This window comes from Staurois parvus, unplaced genomic scaffold, assembly GCF_062004578.1.
Source record: "Staurois parvus isolate SC_StPar_1 unplaced genomic scaffold, SC_StPar_1.0 ptg000249l, whole genome shotgun sequence".
Lineage (NCBI taxonomy): Eukaryota > Metazoa > Chordata > Amphibia > Anura > Ranidae > Staurois > Staurois parvus.
The window spans coordinates 6,915,304-6,938,814 of NW_028318045.1; the positions used below are offsets into that span (position 1 = coordinate 6,915,304).

General features: G+C 39.8%; 1 protein-coding gene across 3 annotated transcripts in view; it reads left to right on the top strand.

The window, feature by feature from the left end:
• Nucleotides 1–23,511, top strand: part of BRAF (B-Raf proto-oncogene, serine/threonine kinase) — a 104,923-nt gene that overhangs the window by 61,686 nt on the left and 19,726 nt on the right. For 2 of the 3 annotated variants that reach the window (XM_089680706.1, XM_089680705.1), the window contains exons 8-17: nt 121–280; nt 1,011–1,050; nt 1,818–1,937; nt 12,118–12,257; nt 13,305–13,422; nt 14,195–14,279; nt 19,466–19,642; nt 20,416–20,462; nt 22,197–22,315; nt 22,533–22,664. In XM_089680706.1, the coding sequence (XP_089536832.1) occupies nt 121–280; nt 1,011–1,050; nt 1,818–1,937; nt 12,118–12,257; nt 13,305–13,422; nt 14,195–14,279; nt 19,466–19,642; nt 20,416–20,462; nt 22,197–22,315; nt 22,533–22,664 (1,138 nt within the window). The remainder of the gene's footprint in view (nt 1–120; nt 281–1,010; nt 1,051–1,817; nt 1,938–12,117; nt 12,258–13,304; nt 13,423–14,194; nt 14,280–19,465; nt 19,643–20,415; nt 20,463–22,196; nt 22,316–22,532; nt 22,665–23,511) is intronic. The other variant, XM_089680707.1, reaches the window with a different exon arrangement.

The window sequence follows — 23,511 nt, forward strand, 5'->3', positions numbered from 1 at the left end:
GCATGGAAGGGTGTGTAACTGCCATTAGTTGTTTCCATACCTCATAAGTTTACAGGCAAGCTGTTGAGAAGGGCTTCTAAAGCACAAAATGTCAATAATGCATTATATTTCCTGTTCCAGGTCTCCAATCCTCCCAAGTAGTTCTCCGTCCAAATCCATCCCCATTCCCCAGCCCTTTCGACCAGCCGACGAAGACCACAGAAACCAGTTTGGCCAGCGAGATCGTTCGTCATCTGCCCCGAATGTCCACATAAACACCATCGAGCCAGTAAATATTGACGTGAGTAAACCGCGCGCTGTATGTTCAAAAAGCTTGCATAGCAGATCCACTAACCTTTCTCAAAACTGAGAAAATGGCAAAATACACTGAAGAGATGTAAAACTGTTCAGTCAGTCATGTGATTCTAGCACTCCAGACAGAAATGACAACTAGGTCATAGACCTGCATTACCCTTTAATAGTACAGCTTAGTCAAAGACTTATCTGCAGTCTGAACAGTTAGGGGGCTACAGCACAATTATAGGGTCACTGTACTCATTTTGTGAATATATTCAGAAAGTTAGTTTGAAAGTATGGAACAATAGAAAACGTTTGGGTAGGTGGAGAGTGCTGCCTCATCCCCTGCCAGTTCTACCATGCAAGAGATTACATATTCTTGCTATATTATAAAATCTCCTGAATAGACTGAATATTTTTAGAATGAGTTGGAACGCCATTGAAAAGGTAACATAAGTACCTGACCCCTAGATGGTATTTTCATTGAATCGGCCCAAATTCCCACAAAATTACTCCAAAATCTTGTTGGAAGCCTTCCTAGTAGTGTGGAATCTGTTCTAGCCAAAAAGGGGGCGAGCTCTATATTAATGATTTTGGTTTTAGAATGGGATAACCAAAACTACTCAAAGTGGTAATGGTTAGGCGTCTGCAAACTTATGGCCACATAGTGTGTTTGCACTTCCAGCAAATGAGCGCAACATACAGAATAAAATAAAGTGTTCTTTTTTTCATAGGACTTAATTCGAGACCAGGGCCTTCAGCGAAGTGAAGGAGGTAAGTGAGATTTCTTCTCCAAAGTAGACATCTCCTAGACACAACACAAATGACATTGACCTCCTTACATACCATGCATAAGGCCTTATCAAGTAGAAATTATTTTGACAACCTCTTAGAAGTTAAGATATGTTTTTCTAAAAAAAAAAAAAAAAAACGGACAAAAAAAATGTTCACCATGGGCGTTTAGCCAATTGAAAGCCTTTTTTTTTCTTTAAAATAAGCCAATGAAATAGAGCTAAAATGGGTTTCCCCACAGTGGGTTGGGCTTCTTATATCCCATTATATCCCATTTTTAACATTAAAAATGTAACTTTTTCCATAAGTCTATTTTTATTTAATTCATTCTAACAAATTGATATAAATTTTTCTAACCTACATACACACCTTTCTGATTTTCATTTTTGTTCATTGTTACATCTGTTTTAGGCCTTCAAATGTATAACACCTGCTTCTATGTTCAGTATCCATTTTCTATAAATTCTGTATTTTTCTTCATTTATTCCTAAACTCCCAGTCTAGCCCTAATACATGCTACCTTCTGTACATAATAAAAATAATGTGAATTTAATGTCTGTATACTGGAATCATTTTGCTAATTATGTCTTAATTCTGCCCTCCTGCTCAAATTTCTTCCCTTTTTTTTTTTCTCCCCACTACTACATTTTAATCCCCCTTTTTCTACTCTTTTTATCTTCTTCATCCCCCATTTCTTTTTATTTTTTTTCCTCCCCTTTGCTTTCTTTACGCCTGTGTTTCTCCCGCAGCCCCTCAGGTCCAGCCGACCCGCTGCCTTCGGAAATACCACAATCGGAACCCCAGCCCACTCCTCCATACACTCCCCAGTGAAATAGTCTTTGATTTTGAGTCTGACCCCGTTTGCAGAGGTAGTTGGGCTGTTTATTTTACCTAACCCCTCACCTTAAAGTGATCCTGTGGCGAGGCTATAGACATTCCCGGTATTTACATATTTTTTGCAAGTAGTACATGATCATTAAAGCAAAGTCTTAGTGATCTCTGTACATGAAGGAACTATGGAGCAATCTATCTTCAAAATCCTCACAGCAGAATAACTGAAAAGTCATTCTCAGCAGTCACCCTGCCCAGAGCAAATGCTCTTTTTGTTTACATATTAGAGATTGGAAGGCTGTTGAGCTGCTGCTTGGATTGAAGAGCAGAGGGAGCTGAGCTGCTGAGTCACTGCTTGGAAGGAGGAGCTGAGCTGGTAAACTGTTGCTGGAAGGGACAATGGGGATAGCTGAACTACTGCTAGGAAGGGGAATATGGTTAGCAGGGTGAGCAGAGCTGTGAAGAGAGCTGACTTAAACCCCTTTACTTCATCTAAGGATGAATTGCTCTATAGTGCTTGCGGCTGCAGAGGTAAGTAATTGTTCTAAATTTCATTTACTGCTTGTTAAATATATGTGAATACTTGAGTCTCCATAGCCTGGCCACAAGTTCACCATAAACTTCCTAAACTCAAAACCCTATAAAACTGTCTCTTCCACTGCTTGCACCGCTTGTACAGGTGTGCAACACAGACACTGCTTAGCTTTTTTTTTTTTTTTAGTTTTTTTTTTGGTTGAACACTATGTGCTCTGTGGTTATAGTGTGTTAACTGATACTATGAATTTTTAGGAGTTTGTGCTGACCATTGAGGCACCATCAGCAGTGTATGTGCATGAAAGCTTACACCTACCTGGTCTAACTTTTCTTAAAATAAAAAAAAGTCGCCTTTCCTATCACTTGGCTCTATAATATCTCCACATGTGTGTTTTTGCTATGCATGCTAGAAGGATGTGTTTGGAGTGTCTAATAGAAGTAGTTTTTGATGTGCATTTGTAGTGTGTAGTGCGGTTTTTGTTTGCGTTCTCTTTTACCATATAAAGAAAATAGTATAGCACTTAAATCTTTTTAAAGGGTTAGTCCACCCAAACACTGATATTTCAGTTTTTGTAGATGTTGGAAATTTGAACCACCTTGACAGTCTCTCTTTTCTCTTTTGGGGACTCTCTTGGCTACCATCGCTGCTACTTTTTGTTATCCTATAGTTTAAAATAGAAAAATCAGACGGAAGAAGAAAAAATAGCTTTTCTCTCTTTCTTACTTCCTAAGAGTGGAAGTATGTTAAGTTCACTAACCGCAAACACCTTGATAAAATCAAAATATCAATTTTGGATGGACAAATTCATTAAAGTGACTGTCTTCAAACTGAACCTGAAAATAAAAGTGTTGAAAAGAAGGAAGTAAATGCTTGCCTCTGCTGTCACCCACACTGCCACACACCCCTCATTTGAAGAGAGATCTAAAAACACTACAGTGCATAAAATGAAGTAAGGGTCGGTGGGAGGACAAGGAGACTGACACTACAAGAACTGTCAGTTTCTGAAGAATATAGCTTCAGTAGTGTGCAGCAGCATGGGCAGCAGGAGAGGTATGTATAAACTTTTATCCTTTTTGGGGAAAACTTTTATTTGCAGGTTTGGTTTGACTGCTGGGTTGCTTTAAATATACGCTTTTTAAACTAGTTTTTCATTTATGGATTTGTTTCACAAATATTGTAAACTTTGGTGTTCTAGTTTCAATCACTTGTTTTTAACATGAATTTTCATTCTTGTGCTGGTTCAAAATGTTGAACAGTAATGCATTTCAATCATGGCTGATTGCTCCCATTGCCCCAAATGAGCAATAGACAGTCCTATGTATAAGATAGCGATTGAACGTCCGCCAAGTGAGTCAGCATTGACATCTTCAAATATTATTACAAGTTAGTTTGGTTTAGTTTGAAAACCTTATTATTTTTCATCACAAAACTGATATTGGAGAACAACATTCTTCAATTTTCACATTTTTGTGGTTACAGAAAAGAACAAATAATAAAGAGTAGACAGAATAACGTGACTTTCAGAGACCAAAGGATTTAAAGCGCAGCCTGCTATCTACTGACCAAAGTAGAACTTCAAACAGGCAGAAAGTACTTCATATCATTGTGAATTGTAGTTTCATGAGAAGACTCTGAATAAGAAGAAAATGTCAAGTAATAAAGAATGGTACTAATGTTTACAAAAGCACTGTAATTCGAGTGTTCATTATTTACAAGTCATTCGTAATAGTAGTAACATATGTAAGCTGTTAAGGGGAACAGATCATTTTATCTACCGTGGGGACTGTTTGGGACTATAACTGGTGGTGCTAGGCTGGGGTCACTACGTCATCTGCACCATATCCTTTCATATTTTTCAGGTTGTTGTGTGGGATGGCATTCACTTTCTCTGTCCAAAGGCGTGTGAAGTAAGGGGGACAGGGGTTGCTTGTTTTCCTGGCCATGTACAGGACTTTGGTTACTGTTTGTTTTATGAGGATTGTCACAGGGAAGCTCCAAAAAAGTCCAAAAGCTCCTAATAGAAATGCCTAGTTAATGATACCAAACACCTCCTGCTATTATTGGACCAGTCTCTGGAGTTTGCAGAACATGTGGGTTACCTTTTCCCAAAGTGTACCTAAGGCACAATAGAGTCTCTTTGAGCAAGCTGAACATTCTTGAGGGAGTCCTAACTGTAAGTTTCAAGGTGATATAGACCTTTTATTCTTTGCAGGGTTTCAAGCTACTGCCCATCTGTAATCTGACCTAGGACCTTTGCCCATTATTCCAGGTCACCATAATTATAGTAGGCTATGTGAGCTGACAAGCAGAATAGTAGGATTGGAAGGATTTAAGTGCATCCGTAAGGTTTATCTGAGAAAGGTGCCTGCTTTGTTCCATAACAATCAGCTCCTTGAAGTGTTTATTATGCCGCAAAGAGGTATGCTCATTAGTACCTTGATTGTTGGGGATTCATTTTATTTGGGCCTAGGTCTTATGGCATAGGATGAGGGTGGGATATTGTGTATGGTTTTTAAAGATATTCGTGAGTTCTTTCATAAGGTATGACGTCCGTGTTTGGTTAGAACCATTCCACAGACTCAAGTGCCATCCTCTGAAGTGCTGTAGCTGTGCTACTAGATAATACAGCCAAGGTTTAGGGACTAGCAACCCCTTCTTCCCAGGAAAGGTAGTGTTTCCAGCTTGAATTGAAATAAGTTCAGACAACAATGGGCCATTTTTAGGTATTTATATGGGGGTATTGTGAGTAATATACAGTGCCTTGAAAAAGTATTTGTACCCCATGAAATTTTCCAGATTTTTGTGTTTTATGTTTGATTTATTTTTGTGGTGTAAAGGGTAATTGTGTAGTGGCTGCACTGATTTGATAATTACGTTTTGGTTACAGTGCCTTGAAAGTATTCATACCCCTTGAAATTTCACATTTTGTCATATTACAATCAAAAATGTAAATTTTATTTTATTGGGATTTTATGTAATAGACCAACACAAAGTAGCACATAATTGTGAAGTGAAAGGAAAATGATAAATGTTTTTTAAAATTTTTTACAAATATCATCTGAAAAGTGTGGCGTACATTTTGTATTCAGCTCCCCTGAATCAGTACTTTTGGAGAACCACCTTTCGCTGCAATTACAGCTTCGAGTCTTTTTGGGGATGTCTCTACCAGCTTTGCACATCTAGAGAGTGAAATGTTTGCCCAATCTTCTTTGCAAAATAGCTCAAGCTCTGTTAGATTGGATAGAGAGCGTCTGTGGACAGCAATTTTCATGTCTTGTCACTGATTCTCAATTGAATTTAAATATGGACATAACTGACTGGGCCATTCTGACACATGAATATGCTTTGATCTAAACCATTCCATTGTAGCTCTGGCTGTATGTTCAGGTCATTGTCCTGCTTGGAAGGTGAACCGCCACCCCAGTCTCAAGTCTTCTGCAAACTCTAACAGTTTTTCTTCTAAGAATGCCCTGTATTTGGTTCCATCCATTCTCCCATCAGCTCTGACCAGCTTCCCTGTCCCTGCTAAAGAAAAGCATCCACACAGCATGATGCTGCCACCACCATGTTTCACGGTGGGGATAGTGTATTTAGGGTGATGCGCAGTGTTAGATTTTTGCCACACATAGCGTTTTGCTATTAGGCCAAAAAGTTACATTTTGGTCTCATCTGGCCAAGGACCTTCTTCCACATGTTTGCTGTGTCCTCCACATGGCTTCTCGCAAACTGCAAACAGGACTTCTTATGGCTTTCTTTCAACAATGGCTTTCTTCTTGTCACTCTTCCATAAAGACCAGATTTGTGGAGTGCATGATTAATAGTTGTCCTGTGGACAGATTCTCCCACCTGAGATGTGGATCAGCTCCTCCAGAGTTACTATGGGCCTCTTGGCTGCTTCTCTGATTAATGCTCTCCTTGCCTGGCCTGTCAGTTTAGGTGGACAGCCATGTCTTGGTAGATTTGCAGTTGTGCCATACTTTTTCCCATTTTTGGATGGTGGATTGAACAGTGCTCCGTGAGATGTTCAAAGCTTGGGATATTTTCTTATAACCTAACCCTTCTTTAAATTTCTCCACAAATTTATCCTTGACTGGTCTGGTGTGTTCCTTGGCCTTCATGATGCTGTTTGTTCACTAATGTTCTCTAACAAACCTCTGAAGGCTTCACAGAACAGCTGTATTTATACTAAGATTAAATTACACACAGGTGGACTCTGTTTTACTAATTAGGTGACTTCTGAAGGCAATTGGTTCCATGAGATTTTAGTTAGGGGTATCTGAGTAAAGGGGGCTGAATACAAATGCATGTCTCACTTTTCAGTTTATTTATAAAAAATGTTGACAACCATTTTATCATTTTCCTTCCACTTCACAATTATGTGCCCCTTTGTATTGATCTTTCACATAAAATCTCAATAAAATATATTTTATGTTTTTGGTTGTAACATGACAAAAGTGTAAAATTTCAAGGGGGATGAATACTTTTTCAAGGCACTGTATAACAGTTAAACCAAACCTAATTATTAATCAGTGCAGCCACGATATAATTACCCTTTACACCACAAAAATCATCAAACATAAATATGAAATTGCATATGAATCAATAGTTAGACGTAAGGTTGCTATGTGTACCATAAAGTGATCTCACTCCACCCCTCAGTAAATATTGCAGCAAAAGATGCCGTGCAACTCCCAAAACTTCTCTATAAAATAAAGTTCAAAGTCCTAACTTTATGTATGGGGCTTGATTATTTTAAAGTGAAGGTTTGTGGATAGCGCGGCATCTTTTGCTGCAATATGTAATGTTTGGGTTAGCCATTTGTTAAGGTTCTCCCCTCCAATTTTATAATCGGGGGTAACTTGTTCCAACTTTTAGGATTTTTCCTTAAACTTAACTAGCAATGGAAGTAGTTTTAAGTTTCACATATTCCTAGAGGTCTACAGAATTCTGCACAGTCAGGGACTGAATATTGAAATTTACTTTTAAGCCTAAAAATCTGCCAAAGTTTTGTACTGTACAATGGCATTTTCCAGGCAGGTTAGGTATCTCCTTAAATGAAAAGGGTATCAATGGCATATATAAATATTTTATCTTCCCCATCATGTCTAGTAAATAGTGATATATGGATTGAGCTAAACAATCATTGATAAGGTTCAATCGCCAGGCCAAATAGTTATTAAAAATGTTTGCATTGGGAGAGGAACAAAGAGTTGTACACATTTAATAAAATTTGAACTTATCCCCATAACACGTAGCAGCTCCGGTATGTGGTCCCATTCAACAGTGCCAAACGCTTTGTCAACGTCAATAGAGCGTATCGCCCTGTTGACTATGCTTTGCAAACCAGATTGCATATTGAGAGAAATGCTTAATATATTAATTGCAGTCAGAGGGATATATTCAGAGTGGTCAAAAGATCACTAGTTGAGGTTTGAATTTAGATCACCAGAAAGCTAAACTTTTAACCAAAAATTTAAAATCCCTATATTGTACTGAGATGCGTGATAAAGAGTCTGGCTTAGAATGATCCTTATTAAGGTGATGAGTTTTTGTGCAGGACATGTTGGTATAGAAATGCAAAGAAATCTTTTATATTGACCTCTGATGGGAGGCTATCTTCACCTGCTTCTTGGCAGCTAAAGAATTAAGGGCCTTCGTTAGCTTTTTAAGTGTATGGTCAGAGTGTAAGCGGTCTCTGTCTTCAAGAGTTACTTTAGGGATCATGAGTGTCTGAGAATGATCGCATTTCTATAGTATTATGATTTTATTTTTTTCAAGGATATTCTAGTAGAGGATACAATAGTGCCATCGACAGCTGATAAATGGTCTATATAATTAGAGGTAGTTTGGGAGGCTGCCAGTATGGACAACATATGGTCTGTTCAGTCTTCTGCCTCAAGATATTTTTGCTTAACAAAGAATTGTGTTTCTTGCTTTGATAGGGGAGGTATCCTTTAGCAGATCCCAAGCCTCCAACCATACAGATTGTGTAGAAGCTTTAGGATTGGGGTATATATTCATTTTCCTTCTATTCTACAGTTGACATCAAGTCCAGTCTCCTTTGTTGGAAGGAGTGTTTAATTTTACTGACCTATCGCCTAAAAAAACTTAAAAGTATTTCATATTATATTGGTGGCTTGACCGCATATTACAGTCAAAGACCGATAACTGACCAGGGTATTCATTTTCTCAAGTAAACACAATAAAAATGGACTGGGCTTCCACATCATTCCAACTAGGCATAGCTAACCGTTAGGAGTGGTCAGACAGGCCCCTAGGTTCAATTGATAAACTGAAGCTAGAAAGGCTTTATTACCTATGCTAAATCTGTCCTAGAGAACATTCCATGGATATGTGTTGCATTATCAAGGACTCCAAGGATAGTCATAAGTAGATCCTGGTAAATATTTCAAAATTGTCTGAAGTATTTAAGCACCCCTTCTGAGGTGGGGTGGGACAGGGGGTAGAAACATTTAGCAAGAACAGAGATTTTTTTTTTTTTTTGCAAAAAAGCTATATCTGCCTGTCTCATCTATGTTGGTGTGCCTGCAGGTTATCAGTATATTCTTATCTACAGTGCTCAACATAAATGAGTACACCCCAAAAGATTGGTCAGAAAATCTTTACTTTTCAGAATCAACATTTTTTCTATAGGAAATTATACTACAAAATACTCCCACACATGCGGGCCATTGATTGCAAACAAGATTTGTTAATTTGCGGATACACAAAGTATTTTTCCTAACAACAAATGCATTCAAGACCATGTTGCAAAAATGAATACACCCCAATGAAAGTCTTAGGAGGATAGCTAAATTTTAGACAAAATCCTGATTAGCAAGAATTCAGCTACAGATGAGTAATTCTTCTCTAAACAGGTGTCCAGCAGACAGTTGATTATAAAAGGACATTACTTAACCACTTGCCTACCAGGCACTTATACCCCCTTGCTTACCAGGCCAATTTTCAGCTTTCAGCGCTGCCGCACTTTGACAATTGCGCGGTCATGCAACATTGTACCCATATGAAATTTTGATCATTTTTTTTCTCACAAATAGAGCTTTCTTTTGGTGGTATTTAATTGCCACTGGGCACTTTACTTTTTGCGCTATAAATAAAAAAAAGTGCAAAAAATTTGAAGAAAAAAAAGTTTTTGTTTCTTTTATAAAATTTTTCAAACAGGTATTTTTTCTCCTTCACTGATGTGCGTTGATGAGGCAGCACTGATGGGCACTGATAGGCAGCACTAAAGGGCACTGATAGGCAGTACTAATGAGGTGGCACGGATAGGCGGCACTGATATGCAGCACTGATAGGTGACACTGATGATGGGTACTGATAGACGGCACTGACTGGCATCACTGCTGGGCACTGACTGGCGGCACTGACTGGCACAACCCCTGGGCACTGACTGGCGGCACTGACTGGCGGCACTGACTGGCAGCACTGGTGGGCGGCACTGGTGGGCGGCACTTCTGGGCACAGGTGGGTGGCACTTCTGGGCACAGGTGGGGGCACTGCAGAGTGGCACAGGTGGGGGCACTGCAGAGTGGCACAGGTGGGGGCACTGCTGGGCACGGGTGGGCGGAGCTAGTGGGCGCACTGCTGGGCGGAACTTGCGGGTGTCACTGCTGGGCACCGATCATCAGGGCACTGATCATCAGTGCCCTGATGATCGGTGCCGATCCCCGCTCTGACAACTGCCGGTTCTCGGCAGTACTTTCCTCACGATCTGACAGCGTGAGGAAAGTGCAGCCGAGAACCGGCACTTGCATTTCCCTGTGATCAGCGTGTCATTGGACACCGCTGATCACGTGGTAAAAGGCCGCTGTGATTGGCCTTTTACCACATCACGTGATCAGCTGTGTCCGTAGGACACAGCGATCACGGAGATCGCCGGGTGCGCGCCCCCTGGGGCGCGCAGGAGAGCGCGTTCTGGGAGGACGTCATATGACGTCCACCCAGAATTGGCCGGCCGCGGTGAAGCCGTCATTCGGCTATGTGCGGTCGGCAAGAGATTAACAAAGCAAAAACCCCTTCCCATTTCATGCTGTCAGCAATGGCACCACATGGAAGAGAAATGTCACAATGCCTGAGAAAGAAATTCATTTTTTTTATACAAAAAAGGTGAATGCTACAAAAAGATCAGCAAAGCTTTACTTATCAGTCAGAATACTGTAGCAAAAGTGATACAAAGATGGAACTGCAACCATTACAGAGAGACATCTAGCCATCCACGGAAGTTAACACCTCAACAGCAGCGTCTTTTAATAAGAGAGGCTGAAGAAAATCGGCATGCAAGTTCACTGCATTTAGCTAAAGAAGTAGAAAGCCAAACTGGGGTGATAGTTTCCCATGATACGATATGGTGTACACTGCAGAGGAATGGCATGCATGGGTGTTGTCCACAAAGGAAGCCTCTCCTCAAGCCCATGCACAAGAAAGCCCATATAGAATTTGCCAGGGCCTATGCTGAAAAGAAGACTACTGGGAATCTGTACTCTGGAATGATGAGACCAAGATGAATCATTTTGGAACTGATGGCTTGAAAACTGTATGGTGTTGCAAAGGTGAGGAGTACTAAGAAAAATGCATGGTGCCTACAGTGAAACATGGTGGTGGCAATGTCCTTCTGTGGGGCTGCATGAGCGCTGCTGGTGTCGAGGAGCTGCATTTCATTGATTGTATCATGAATTCACGGATGTACTGCTCTATATTGAAAGTGAAGATGAGAAGGGCACTCTGTGCCCTTGGTCGTCGTGCACTTTTCCAACATGACAATGATCCAAAACACACATCTAAGGCCACTGTTACATTTTGAATAAGAACAGGGTGAAAATGATTCGGTGGCCAAGTCTGTCTCCTGATCTGAATCCAGTCAAACACCTATGCATTAAGCATCCAGGCTCTAAAAGAGGTTGTTCTTGAAGAATGGGAAAAAAATCGATGTTGCAATATGCTGCCAACATGTTCATTCCATGCCTAGAAGACTTGGTACTGTCCTTACAAATCATGGATGTCATACTAAATACTAGATGGAGTAGTTTTTGTTGTGGGGTGTATTCATTTTTGCATCATCTAATTTGCGGAAAACTAACTTTTTATCAACCTTGCTTTCATGTAATGAGCTAAAACAAATGTTCTATAAAACTCAGTTTTGTCAAAATTTTGGAAATTGTTTTTATGTTCATTAAGATATTGATTAAAATCTTGCGTTTCAAAAGAGGTGTACTCATTTATGCTGAGCACTGTATAAGTATGCTTATTGAGTAAGAGTTATGAAAGTAATAAAGTGATATTTTATATTGTGATCTGCAAAGGAGATCCGTGTTCTCTTTCCTTAAATGTCTCCTGCAGGCAGGAAAGGAATTTAAGTTGTTGTGGATTAGCCATTAAAAACCTAGTCTCATAACTTGTTCAAGATAGGTCTCTGCATATGTCAATAACAATCTGAATATTAAAGCAAGCCAGCAGTAATGGTCGTGGTGAAGTCTTTGGAGGAGAGAGCTTGACCTGGAAATTTGAGTTAACAGCAAGCCAAAAGAAAAGTCTATTAGTGGGGAACAAAAAAAGACAAATCCGAAATTAAAAGCCAGCCTGAAAAATAGAAAAGTCTGTTTTTTTTTTTTGTTTTTTTTTTTTTCTTTTTCAGTTATTCAGATTTATGTTTTCTGGTTTGGCAGGTTCCACGCCAGGGTTATCGGCGACCCCTCCAGCCTCTCTCCCCGGATCCCTCACTAATGTGAAGGCTCTCCAGAAATCCCCAGGGCAACAAAGAGAGCGCAAATCTTCCTCGTCCTCTACTGAAGACAGGAGTAGAGTGGTGAGTATCATGTGCGTTTGTCACCTGCATGTTCTTGGTGGAAACCATCTGGTTAGATTAAGCAATATATGGTTTCATAGTTAAATGGGAATTGGTGTCATCAGTATACTAGGCAGCACATTGTCATCAGTTGTCGCTAACAAAATGCTGTTATGTAAGAGTCATTCCAACAGAAAGGTTGACTTAATTCTTCAAAGGATCTGCTGTTTAAAGAGAGCTCTGGGGTTGGGTGAAGTGAATAAATACACTGTATGGCCAAAAACATAACCAAGTAGACTCTGAGATTGGGTACACAAAGCCCGATCTATAAAGCTATGGCCTACACAGCGCCCTGACCTCTCCTCTGCTGAACACCTTTTGGCATAAGTTTGAATGCACCAGAACTTTGCATCCAAAATCAGTACCTGACCTTGCAACTACTCGGCTGATTGGGAGCAAATTCCTGAGACATGCTCCAAAATCTTGTGGAAATCCTTCTCCTGAAAACTGGTATACCTACAAAGAGGGGGGGGGGCCCCAACGGCATCATCATGTCCCATGTTTTGGGAATAGGATGTCCTTCAAGCTCATGTAGATGCCCCTAAACGTTTGGCCTTGTATCATTGGTGCCAAAGTTAAAGCTTTGTTGAAGAAAAATAAATTCTAAGCATATTATGATTGGCTTGGGCAGTTTCCACCCCAAACCCCCCCCCCCCCCCCCCAACAGATGCTGTTAAAGGGTAACATTCTGGCTGAGCCAGCCAATCAGAGGCTCTGCCTCAACCCAGATTCCACTTCTTAGCAGTGGGCAATGTCCCTCTACCAAATCCCCCCCCCCCCCTTCCTCCCCATGCTCTAGCATTGCTTTCTGTAAAGATCACGTATCATATAGTTTAGTTTTGGGTATAGGTATTTACCTCTCTGTATATGGATAGCCAGAGGAGATTTTATCGTTGCTTTCTTAAAATTAGTCAAGCTTTACCATCGAGAAATATGATTTAGGTACACTTTGAAACTGCCTGTGCATGCTACTTAGTTAACAGGTTTTCAATGCTGTCCTCTTTGCAGAAAACACTTGGACGCCGAGATTCCAGTGATGACTGGGAAATTCCAGATGGGCAAATCACAGTCGGACAGAGAATAGGATCTGGATCCTTTGGGACAGTGTATAAGGGAAAGTGGCATGGTACTGGCTTATTTGTTTCACTTTCTTTGAAAGTTCACCTAATGCCCTTAAGCTGGCTATAGATGGTTTGAATCTCATCCCGTTCAGCAGGGACCATCTGAGATTCTATCATTCTGTGGGCAGACTGATTTGTACTCAAGTCGATCCTTCGATTTGACTTGGGTATAACCAGCATGTCTGATATCTAGCATGGAATTGACAGTGGCTATAGCTGCTAGCAATAATCACTGTTCTCCCTGCAGGGATGGCTCCCTGCGCTTCCCCTGCTGGGAGAACACAATGACTTCACAGAAGGGATTCCCCCATCTACGCTGACTATCTATGGCCTGCCTTGAGAGAACTTCAGTAAGGATTATCCAAAATCAAGAATGGCTAGTTTTAGTTTAAGGGTTCGTTTTGAGGGTTACACTAGGCATGTGACTCTCTCCCCATCTTCCCATGTGGCATTGTTGATGATTACCTTCTCAAAACACTGAGCACTGTCAGAAAAGACAAGTTATTGGGGCTTGCTTTAAAATAAACCATTTTTCTTTGAATAGGTAAATCATAGGTTCACTTCAAAACCTGGACACATTGCTTACTCGAAATCCCTTACAGACTTTTTTTTTTTTTAGCCGAGTGTCAGATATTCCCAACATACTGTATTAGATCGGATTGACTTGAATTAAAATGTATTTTTCCTTTTGAGTGGTTTTACTTCTTGGTTCTATTTGTACTTTTCACAGAAAGTGTTGCTTTGCTGACTCAGCTTTTTTGTGTGTTTTTGTTTCAGGAGATGTAGCTGTGAAAATGTTGAATGTAACTGCGCCAACTCCTCAGCAACTACAAGCCTTTAAAAATGAAGTAGGCGTGCTCAGGTAAGTCTTAGTCTATTCAACCCCGTTTATTCAGCATAAGATGCTATATAGGGGGATTTAAAGAATGTGTTTTGAAGAAAAATTCCTGCGGTTACTGACAAACCTCTGATCGCTCTGACATGTCTGGGTGTTGCTACCAGCTACCCCTACACATTTCTTTTGGATTATCATACAAGCTGCTTCTCTGGCCTGTACAAATGTGCAGGAGAGTGGAAGAGGCAGGAATACTTGTGCACTTTGATCTGGACACCCCTGCTATACATTCTAGTTAGGTCTTTTGACCTTCCTTTTTTTTTTTTTTTTTTCTACACTGTGGTTATGCAATACAGCTTTAAGGTAAGATTTCTTTTATCTGTGTCAAGTGAATTAAAAAGTATTATCTTTATCACACAGTACAGGACACAGGAATTGATTAGGTGACCATTGATTTATATGCTGCTACCTTCAGATGATTGGGCACTGACAAAAGCTTTCCTTGGTCCACCCCCTAATTTACCCCTATAATCCTGCACACTCCACGTGTTAAGTGATGGAGAAGAATTTCCTATTTTCACCAGATTTAGTTTGTCCTTCAACTGACACTTCTGTTGAGATCTGGCTGCTAATTGCCTTCATAGCAGTAGCAGAATCAGTTGCCCTCAAGTACAACTTGGGAACTGTACTCCGACCTTGTGGCAGTGGAGCCAATCTGTAATGATTTTATCTGGCACTGGATCATGCACTTGGCACTCGCTTTGGCTAACTACACTTGTTGCACCAAGTGTCAAAGTGTGCCATTTGGGCACAGGACCGTCACCCATTCCTATGGCACCCAGACTCCCGAAGACCCCTTTTGAGGGTATGCCCACCATGACAGGCTAAGCCTGGACCCTGAACAGGACTAGTGACTTATAACTAGTTACTAGATTTACACGGCCTAATGTCTCTGTAGTATACACTACTTCCCAATCTTACAAGACCTATTGCAGTGCCATGCAAACAAGCAGTTTACAGGACACAAGTGGGAGGGGTTTACACTCTTGGGGATCTATGTAGCATATGTACTCTGAGCAAATGTAACACACTTCTGCACAGTACCAACAAAACTTGCCCTATTCGCCTAGGTGGCGATTTCCATCATACAAGTGTTAATTTAGTTGACTAATAATTTTTGTCATAGGTTTGGTCAATAACGTGTTTAGTGACTAAAACTAGACAAAACCTAAATAAAAACTAGTTTGTGCTGACTAAAACTGTAAAAAAAAAAAAAGAGACCCAATCAAAACTAATCTCTTTGAACTTAAATCTGTGTCTTTATTGCTTGTTCAAACCTTAAGAACATACAGTGCCTTGAAAAAGTATTCATACCTCTTGAAATTTTCCACATTTTGTCATGTTACAAACAAAAATGTAAATGTATTTTATTAGGATTTTCTGTGATAGACCAACACAAAGTGGCACATAATTGTGAAGTGGAAGGAAAATGATCATTTTAGGTTTCAACATTTTATTTTACAAATAAATGTCTGAAGTGTGGCGTGCATGTGAATTCAGCCCCCTTACTGTGATACCTCTAACGAAAATATAATGGAACCAATTGCCTTCAGAAGTCACCAAATTGGTAAATAGAGTCCACCTGTTTTGTAAAAAAAAAAAAAAAATTTTTTTTAAATTTTGAAAACTATTTATCTTCCTTCCACTTCACAATTATGTTCCACTTTGTGTTGGTCTATCACATAAAATCCCAATAAGATACATTTAGGTTTTTGGTTGTAACATGACAAAATGTGGAAAATTTCTAGGGGTATGAATACTTTCTCAAGGCACTGTAAGTAATAACAGGTTAATAGATATTTACTCCAGGAATAAATAAGAAGATTGGAAATTCTAGGGAAATGCTTAAATAATGCATCACACTTTAACTAAACCCATTCAATTTTACTTGACTAAATCTACTGTAGATTTAGTTGGCTAAATTCGTGTTCTATTTAGTCGACTAAAACTAAAACAATTTACATTAAAATGTGACTGAAACTAAATGGCATTTTAGTCTGAAGACTGTGACTAAACCTAAATCAAAATTAGCGGTCAAAATTAACACTGCATATGAGATGGTTAAAGTGGTTCTAAAGGCTCAGGGTTTTTTTACTCTCATGTATTCTATGCGGGGGGGATATGATCAACATGTATAAATACATCAGTAATTCATATAGTGAACTCGGTGTAGTTATTCACCCTGAGGTCATCACAGAGGACAAGGGGGCACTCTTTACGTCTGGAGGAAAAGAAATGTAATCTCCGAACACGGAAAGGTTTGTTCAGTGAGACGCTGTGAAAATGTGGAATAGATTCCCTCAAGAGTTGGTTCTGGCCAGCTCCGTGGATTGCTTTTTAAAAAAAGGCCTGGATTATTTCTTAGATACACAGAATATAACTGGATGCTAACATTTATAGGTAAAGTTGATCCAGGGAATGTCTGATTGCCTCTCGGGGGATCAGGAAGGAATGTTTTCCCTGCAGCAGCAAATTGGTTCATGCTTTGCTGGGGGTTTTTTTGCCTTCCTCTGGATCAACTGTGGGTATAGGATTACAACTTTTTTTTTTTTTTTTTTTTTTTTTTTTTAGGTTAAACTGGATGGACTTTTGTCTTTTTTTTTTTCAGCCAGACTAACTATGTAACTAATGCATGAAGGTAAAAAACATTCTGTGTGCAGAATTGGTCAATCTATTACAGGCTCTGAGGAAATTCAAAGTTCCTCTCAAGTTGATAGGCAAGGTCTAACAATGGCAGGGCTCCAGTCCCTTGACATGAACTTCCTTACAGACAAGCTCCATACTGCTAATATTTTTTATTTATTCCAGAGATTTTTACCACTTCTGGAAAGGCTGGAGGCTAATCAGCCTTAAATGCTCTTCTACCTTTCCTCCCCTTGACTATATTCCTAGGCCAAAACCGGAATTGCCTAGCACACTTATTGTGGCAGAAAACAATGGGTATTGCATACATTTTAGCAGAGGCGGCTCAAATTTTTTCAGCGCCACAATTTAGAAAAGTTGCTCCCTTTAGCATTTTTCTATATGCTGTCTACTGTTTGAGGTAGTGCATACTAGTCTCTGGACAGTTACTCCTGGGGCTGCATAGCCCCACATGCTCCCAAATGCACAAAAATGAGGGGCTTTTGCAGAAAGCCTTTTTCCTACCTTGAGTCAGACAAGTTGAACCTTAGACAGTGGTTGGTCAAACTTGGGGAGCTTATTTCCCCCTTTTGACAACTTAAAAGCCTTGTATCCTTTTGGATGTAGAATTTAACAAGAAATGGTCTGTCCTCACTGTGAACGTAGCCATTCTTGCAATGAATGTTCAGTCATTCTTTAAAGGAGGTGGTGTTCCCTCAATCAAAAGCATAAAGTGGATAGGTGTTTAGAGACCCTTTTTTGAAGGCCTTCTTTTCCTCTGGTAGGCCCAGCCTTGCATCTGGCCATAGTCACCTGATCTGTTACCCTGATTATGGCTAACAGGGCTGAAGAAACTAATATTCAGCTTTCTCTTTTTATATAGGTAATCCTAATTGTTCTTCATGATTGCAGCTCTTGCCCCCGTGTCCTAGAAATCTTTGTAGATGCCATGAAAAATGTGATCTGCCAGATTTCCAGAATGCCCTAATTTCCTGTGCATATGCATGGAATCTTATGGCTTAAAGCTTGGGTGATGGACCCAACTCGGGAGAGGTGACTTTTTAATCTTATTGTTGTCCTCTCTCTCTATTCTTTGTTTCTACCCATTTCTCCTTGCTGCCTTAGGAAAGAATGTTTCCAAAACCCCATTATGGCCCTGTTGCCGCAGTGGATGGTTACTTCCCTTCTTTCTGGTAAAAACGTTTAATAGGAAACTGTCCTTTTTAGGGTTGCACATCCCGTCAAGCTCATGATGCATTGGTAAAAACTGTTGCAGTGGTCCGGCTCCCACAAGTTCTTTGCCCCACCAGTTAACCACATTCATTTTTAAGGCTTTACCTAGTCTCCTGTAGACGTTCTATTAGATCTTTCTTGCAGCATCTCTCCCCTTCTAGACTACACAGTGTGACAATTATTCTCCCCTTTTGTTCAAGTATGCATGTAAGCCTTACATTTAAAAGCAGAATTGTGTTTTGTTTTTTTTTTAACCATGTTTTGTGATGCTAAATTATTGCGTTTTTTTTTTTTGTTTTTTTTTCTCACCGCCTAAGCAATCCTGTGGTACTACGGCGGATTGATACCATAGGACTCCTGACTCTGAATTCTTGTATCTAATGCCTGGCTGCTGTTCAGAATATTCCCTTGAGGTAGACCCAGCATCCTTTTGGGGTTTTATGATCTGGGCGCCCAGGTCCACTCCTGACTTCAGCAAAACAATGTTGTCTACACCTGTTTCATGCTCAAAAATAATGTTTTCTTCATGTCACTTTCAGTTGCTCCTTGTAAGACTGCTTCCCAGGGATTCTGTTTGTCCCTTGAGATGACCCTAATGTAGTTTATCACACTTGCCTACCTAGACCCTTCTCCCCTCTGTTGAAGAAGGGCAGTTTCACAACTGAGCACTTAAGCACTCTTCTCTGCCTTTTCCATGGCTGTGACTGCGAAACATGACCCCCCCCCCCCCCCCCCCCCCCCCCCGTGATTCATCCCCCCTATTCTGCTTGGCACTCTGGTAATTTCTCATATATTTCTCAGGGAATGAGTTCCTTTTTCCTTGCCCATTCCCCCTTGAGCCTGGGCAGCATCTAAGATGGGGATAGCACATGGTCTATGAAATGATTTCTGTGTCCTGTGCTGTACGATTAGAGTTTAAAGGGCATTTTTATATACCTGTAAATTTCATGATTTGGAGTATAGTACAGGACTTGGGTCCCTCCCATTTTTTTTTTTTTTTTTTTTTTTTCTCTGTGATACCATTATTGTTTGCTGAAGAAACTTGAGCCTTCCAGAGTGGGTGGGGTTTGTTGGGTACACTAGGGTACAGACCGAGCAACAATTTTCTAGTGGCTGATCATTTTGAAGGTTGCGGCATATAATTCATGGTCTATGAATCTCTTCCTGTGTATCGTAATCCAAGATATGGAATTTATAGGTACATCAAAATTCCTTTTTTTTTTTTTTTCCCCTTTTTGAAGGAATATATGGGTGTACTGAAAGGTGTTTTTTGTGTTCAACTCCCTTCTCTGTTGCAGGAAGACTCGGCATGTGAATATCCTGCTTTTCATGGGCTATTCTACCAAACCCCAGCTGGCAATAGTAACCCAATGGTGTGAGGGTTCCAGCCTCTACCACCATCTACACATCATAGAGACCAAATTTGAAATGATCAAGCTTATTGACATTGCACGGCAGACAGCACAAGGCATGGAGTAAGTTTCCCATTGTATATGGAACTTTGCAACTGGTATGGCTGATCTGTGGCCTGCTACTTGTTGAGGGACTGTTAAAGGAGAAGTGTGGTTTGGCATGAAGAATATACCTCTGATATTTGCATGGTTTATTTCAGCATTAATAAACCAGGAATGACCATCCACTGCATTTCTGCTAAATACCCTTTTATCCAAAAAATGAGCACAGCACAAAGGTTTTGATATTTTCCTACTGCATTTGGCATGTTCTCTGAGAAACCTCCTGAGTGCATTGTGAAAATTGTTACATCAGTTGTCCTGTGCTAATTATTTTATTAAAAGAAGTTATTTTAGCAGCGATATATTGAACAATCTTCTTGGTTTATGGACATTGCAATGAGTGAGTCCAACCTGCATGGTTGTGGACCGAGCTGAATGCCATTACATTTTTTGGTACTTCTCTATCCTGGTTGGACAGCATATACATATAGGCAGTGGAGCTGGCATCTTATTCACTACTGTACTTGCACTTGTGGCTTCCATAGAGTATAATTGCTTGCCTGTGGCCAACTGGATGGGCTCTGTGAAGTCAGGGAAAGGGACTAGTACCACTACCCACCCCAAGGCTGGGACACATCATTGGGTGCATCTCCTTCTGTTACTAAGCCTCATAGCATTATTGCTGGCTATATTTATGCCCCTGATTAAAGTATATCTACCACTGTTTTGTTTTATTTTAATATAAAACTTTTTTTCCAGTTGATGTTTTAATTTAATTTGTTCTTATGTCTCAGCTATTTGCACGCCAAGTCAATCATCCACCGAGATCTGAAAAGCAATAGTATCCTTTCTGAACATGGCAGCTTCAAGATTGTCTGTCTAAAAATGGAGACAGACAAATAGGTGTTTCTGCTTGCTGTTAGCATTGCTACCAAATCCTATTCCTTGTGTTTTTTAGGCATTTATAGTCTGAGAGTGTCAAACATCCAAGTGTTCAAAGTTTTGTTTTTATAATAAAAATTTGTTCACAGCAAACACTGTAAAATTTGCCTTCGACAGGTAAAAGCACATAACTAAACAAGTGTTTTACATAAGTAAATTTAACTTTTTATTTACGGTCGGAATTTTTCACTCTGCTTATTTCTTGTGTGTACCCTCCCCCTGACAGGCAGCCTTTTCTTTCTGCCATCCCTTGCATTCTGGCTCACCAATGACATTTGTCCTTCAGCTGTATTGTCATACTGCGCATTCAAGAGATGTATCACATGACATCATGCACCTCATCTTGCACATGCGACATTACATTCATGTTCTGGAAAAAGTGTCTTCCCCCAAGATGTCACTAACCAAAAAAATATATACCATATACAGTGGATATAAAAAGTCTACACACCCCTGGTAAAATGTCAGGTTTCTGTGATGTAAAAAAATGAGACAAAGATAAATCATTTCAGAGCTTTTTCCACCTTTTTTAATGTAACCTATAAACTGTACAACTCAGTTGAACAACAAATTGAAATCTTTTAGGTGGAGGGAAGTAAAATGAAAAAACTAAAATAATATGGTTGCATAAGTGTGCACACCCTTAAACAAATACTTTGTTGAAGCACCTCTTTTGTTTTGTTTTTTTACAGCACTCAGTCTTTTTGGGTATGTGTTTATTAGCATGGCACATCTTGTCTTGGCAATATTTGCCCACTCTTCCTTGTAAGAATGCTCCAAATCTGTCAGATTGCAAGGGCATCTTCTGTGCACAGTCCTCTTCAGATCATTCCACAGGTTTTTCGATCGAATTCAGGTCTGGACTTTGGCTAGGCCATTCCAAAACTTGAATCTTCTTCTGGTGAAGCCATTCCTTGATTTGGATGTATGCTTTGGGTCGTCGTCATGCTGAAACTTGAAGTTTCTCTTCAAGTTCAGCTTTCTAGCAGAAGCCTGAAGGTTTTGTACCAATATTGACTGGTATTTGGAACTGTTCATAATTTCCTCTACCTTGACTAAGGCCCCAGTTACAGCTGAAGAAAAACTGCCCCAAAGCATGATGCTGCTACCACCATGCTTCACTTTTTTTTTCAGTTGTACAATTTTATAGGTCACATTAAAGGTGGAAAATATTCTGAAATGATTAATCGTTGTCGTTTTTTTTTTTTTTTTTTTTTTTTTTTAATCACAGAAACCTGACATTTTAACAAGGGTGTGTAGACTTTTTTATTATCCACTGTATACATGTTTATTATTATTTTTTTTTCCCCCAACATATTATAATATTGTATGGCGCTTCAAGAGAAAAGATGCATGGCATTATGGACTTCATCTCCAGAATGCACAGTACAATAATACTGCAAAATCTTGCAGTTTAGTGAGGAGATCTCCCTGAAAATATGATTGACCCATTGAAAAGCTGTGTTTAGCACCTCATTTGCGCATATGTTTGGTTTTTGAGGTGGCAGGAAGACCCCTTACAGCCACTACAATTTCTATGGGAAAAGAGGTGGGACCTCCTGAAGCTACCTTTTTAGTCTTGCATTCAGCCAACTGTTAGGAACATGGCTTGTTCCTCCTTAACCTTCTCTAGATATTTTTCTTCATGAAGACCTCACGGTAAAGATTGGTGACTTCGGTCTTGCCACAGTGAAGTCGCGGTGGAGTGGCTCGCACCAGTTTGAGCAGTTATCAGGTTCCATTCTATGGATGGTAAGATGATCCATTTCTGTTTTTGGAAAACCTATTTTGTAATCCGCACATGACCTTTGGATCATCATTATTCACCACAGAATTAAGTCTTTTTATTGTTACACCAGGTGCTTACTGTTAAGTGTTATTGTTCTGAGGTTGTTTGATTGTTGTATGGCTTCTTTCAGTTTCTACTTTTGTTAAAATTTTAATTTTCTTTTCATGATATGCCTTTTAGGCTCCAGAAGTCATCAGAATGCAGGATAAAAATCCTTACAGCTTTCAGTCTGATGTCTACGCATTCGGCATTGTACTATATGAATTAATGACTGGGCAGCTACCATATCAGAATATTAACAATAGAGATCAGGTGAGTTGTCCCTGCCAAAAATGCATTCCTTTTTGTGAAGCTGGACCAGGGATGTCCAACTTGTGGCCCAGGACAACTATGAATATGGCCCAACACAAAATCGTAACCTTACTTTAAAAATGTTGATTTATTTATTTTGGCAGCACCTATATTAATCAACTGTTTTTAAGAATAATGCACACAAAGGGCATAATACCTGATGAGCACCTTGAGAATTAATTGAGAATTGTTTCTACTACATCCATCGAACCAGATATTGATGCATTAGTTTCTCAAAAACTGTGTCAATTCTTGCCCTAGTTCTATGTTGTCCTTTTACTTTTTATAATAAAAAATATTACAAAGAAATGAATTTTTTTTACTCAAATAGGTACTTTTATCTACATCATTGGTCATTAATTTGTGATCATCAGCTATCCTTATCGTTGGTGTATTTTATGTGTGGCCCAAGATAATTCCTTTTCCTCCAATATGGCTTAGGAAAGTCAAAAGGTTGGACACCCCTGAGCTAGACTTTTGTTAGGTGCCCACCTCTGCAGCTGCCTATGCTTCTTCTTCCCTTTTTTTTTTTTTTTTTTTTTTAAATTCGCTCCCCTGTCTCTCAGTTCGCCAGCAAAGTGACATGGCAAGTGCTTTCATGTACTTGGGGGCATGCAAATCACTCCCTGTCCTTCCACCCAGAGATTTAGGTTGTTTAATGAGTTACATCACAGGGCTACGTCAGTGGTATTTTTACAGGAGACGCATTTTGAGATAGAGGCAAACGTGAAATTGAAATCCAAATACTATCCAACATGGTACTATGCAGATTCTCCAATTAAAAGAGCAAAAGGGGTTGCAATAGGTT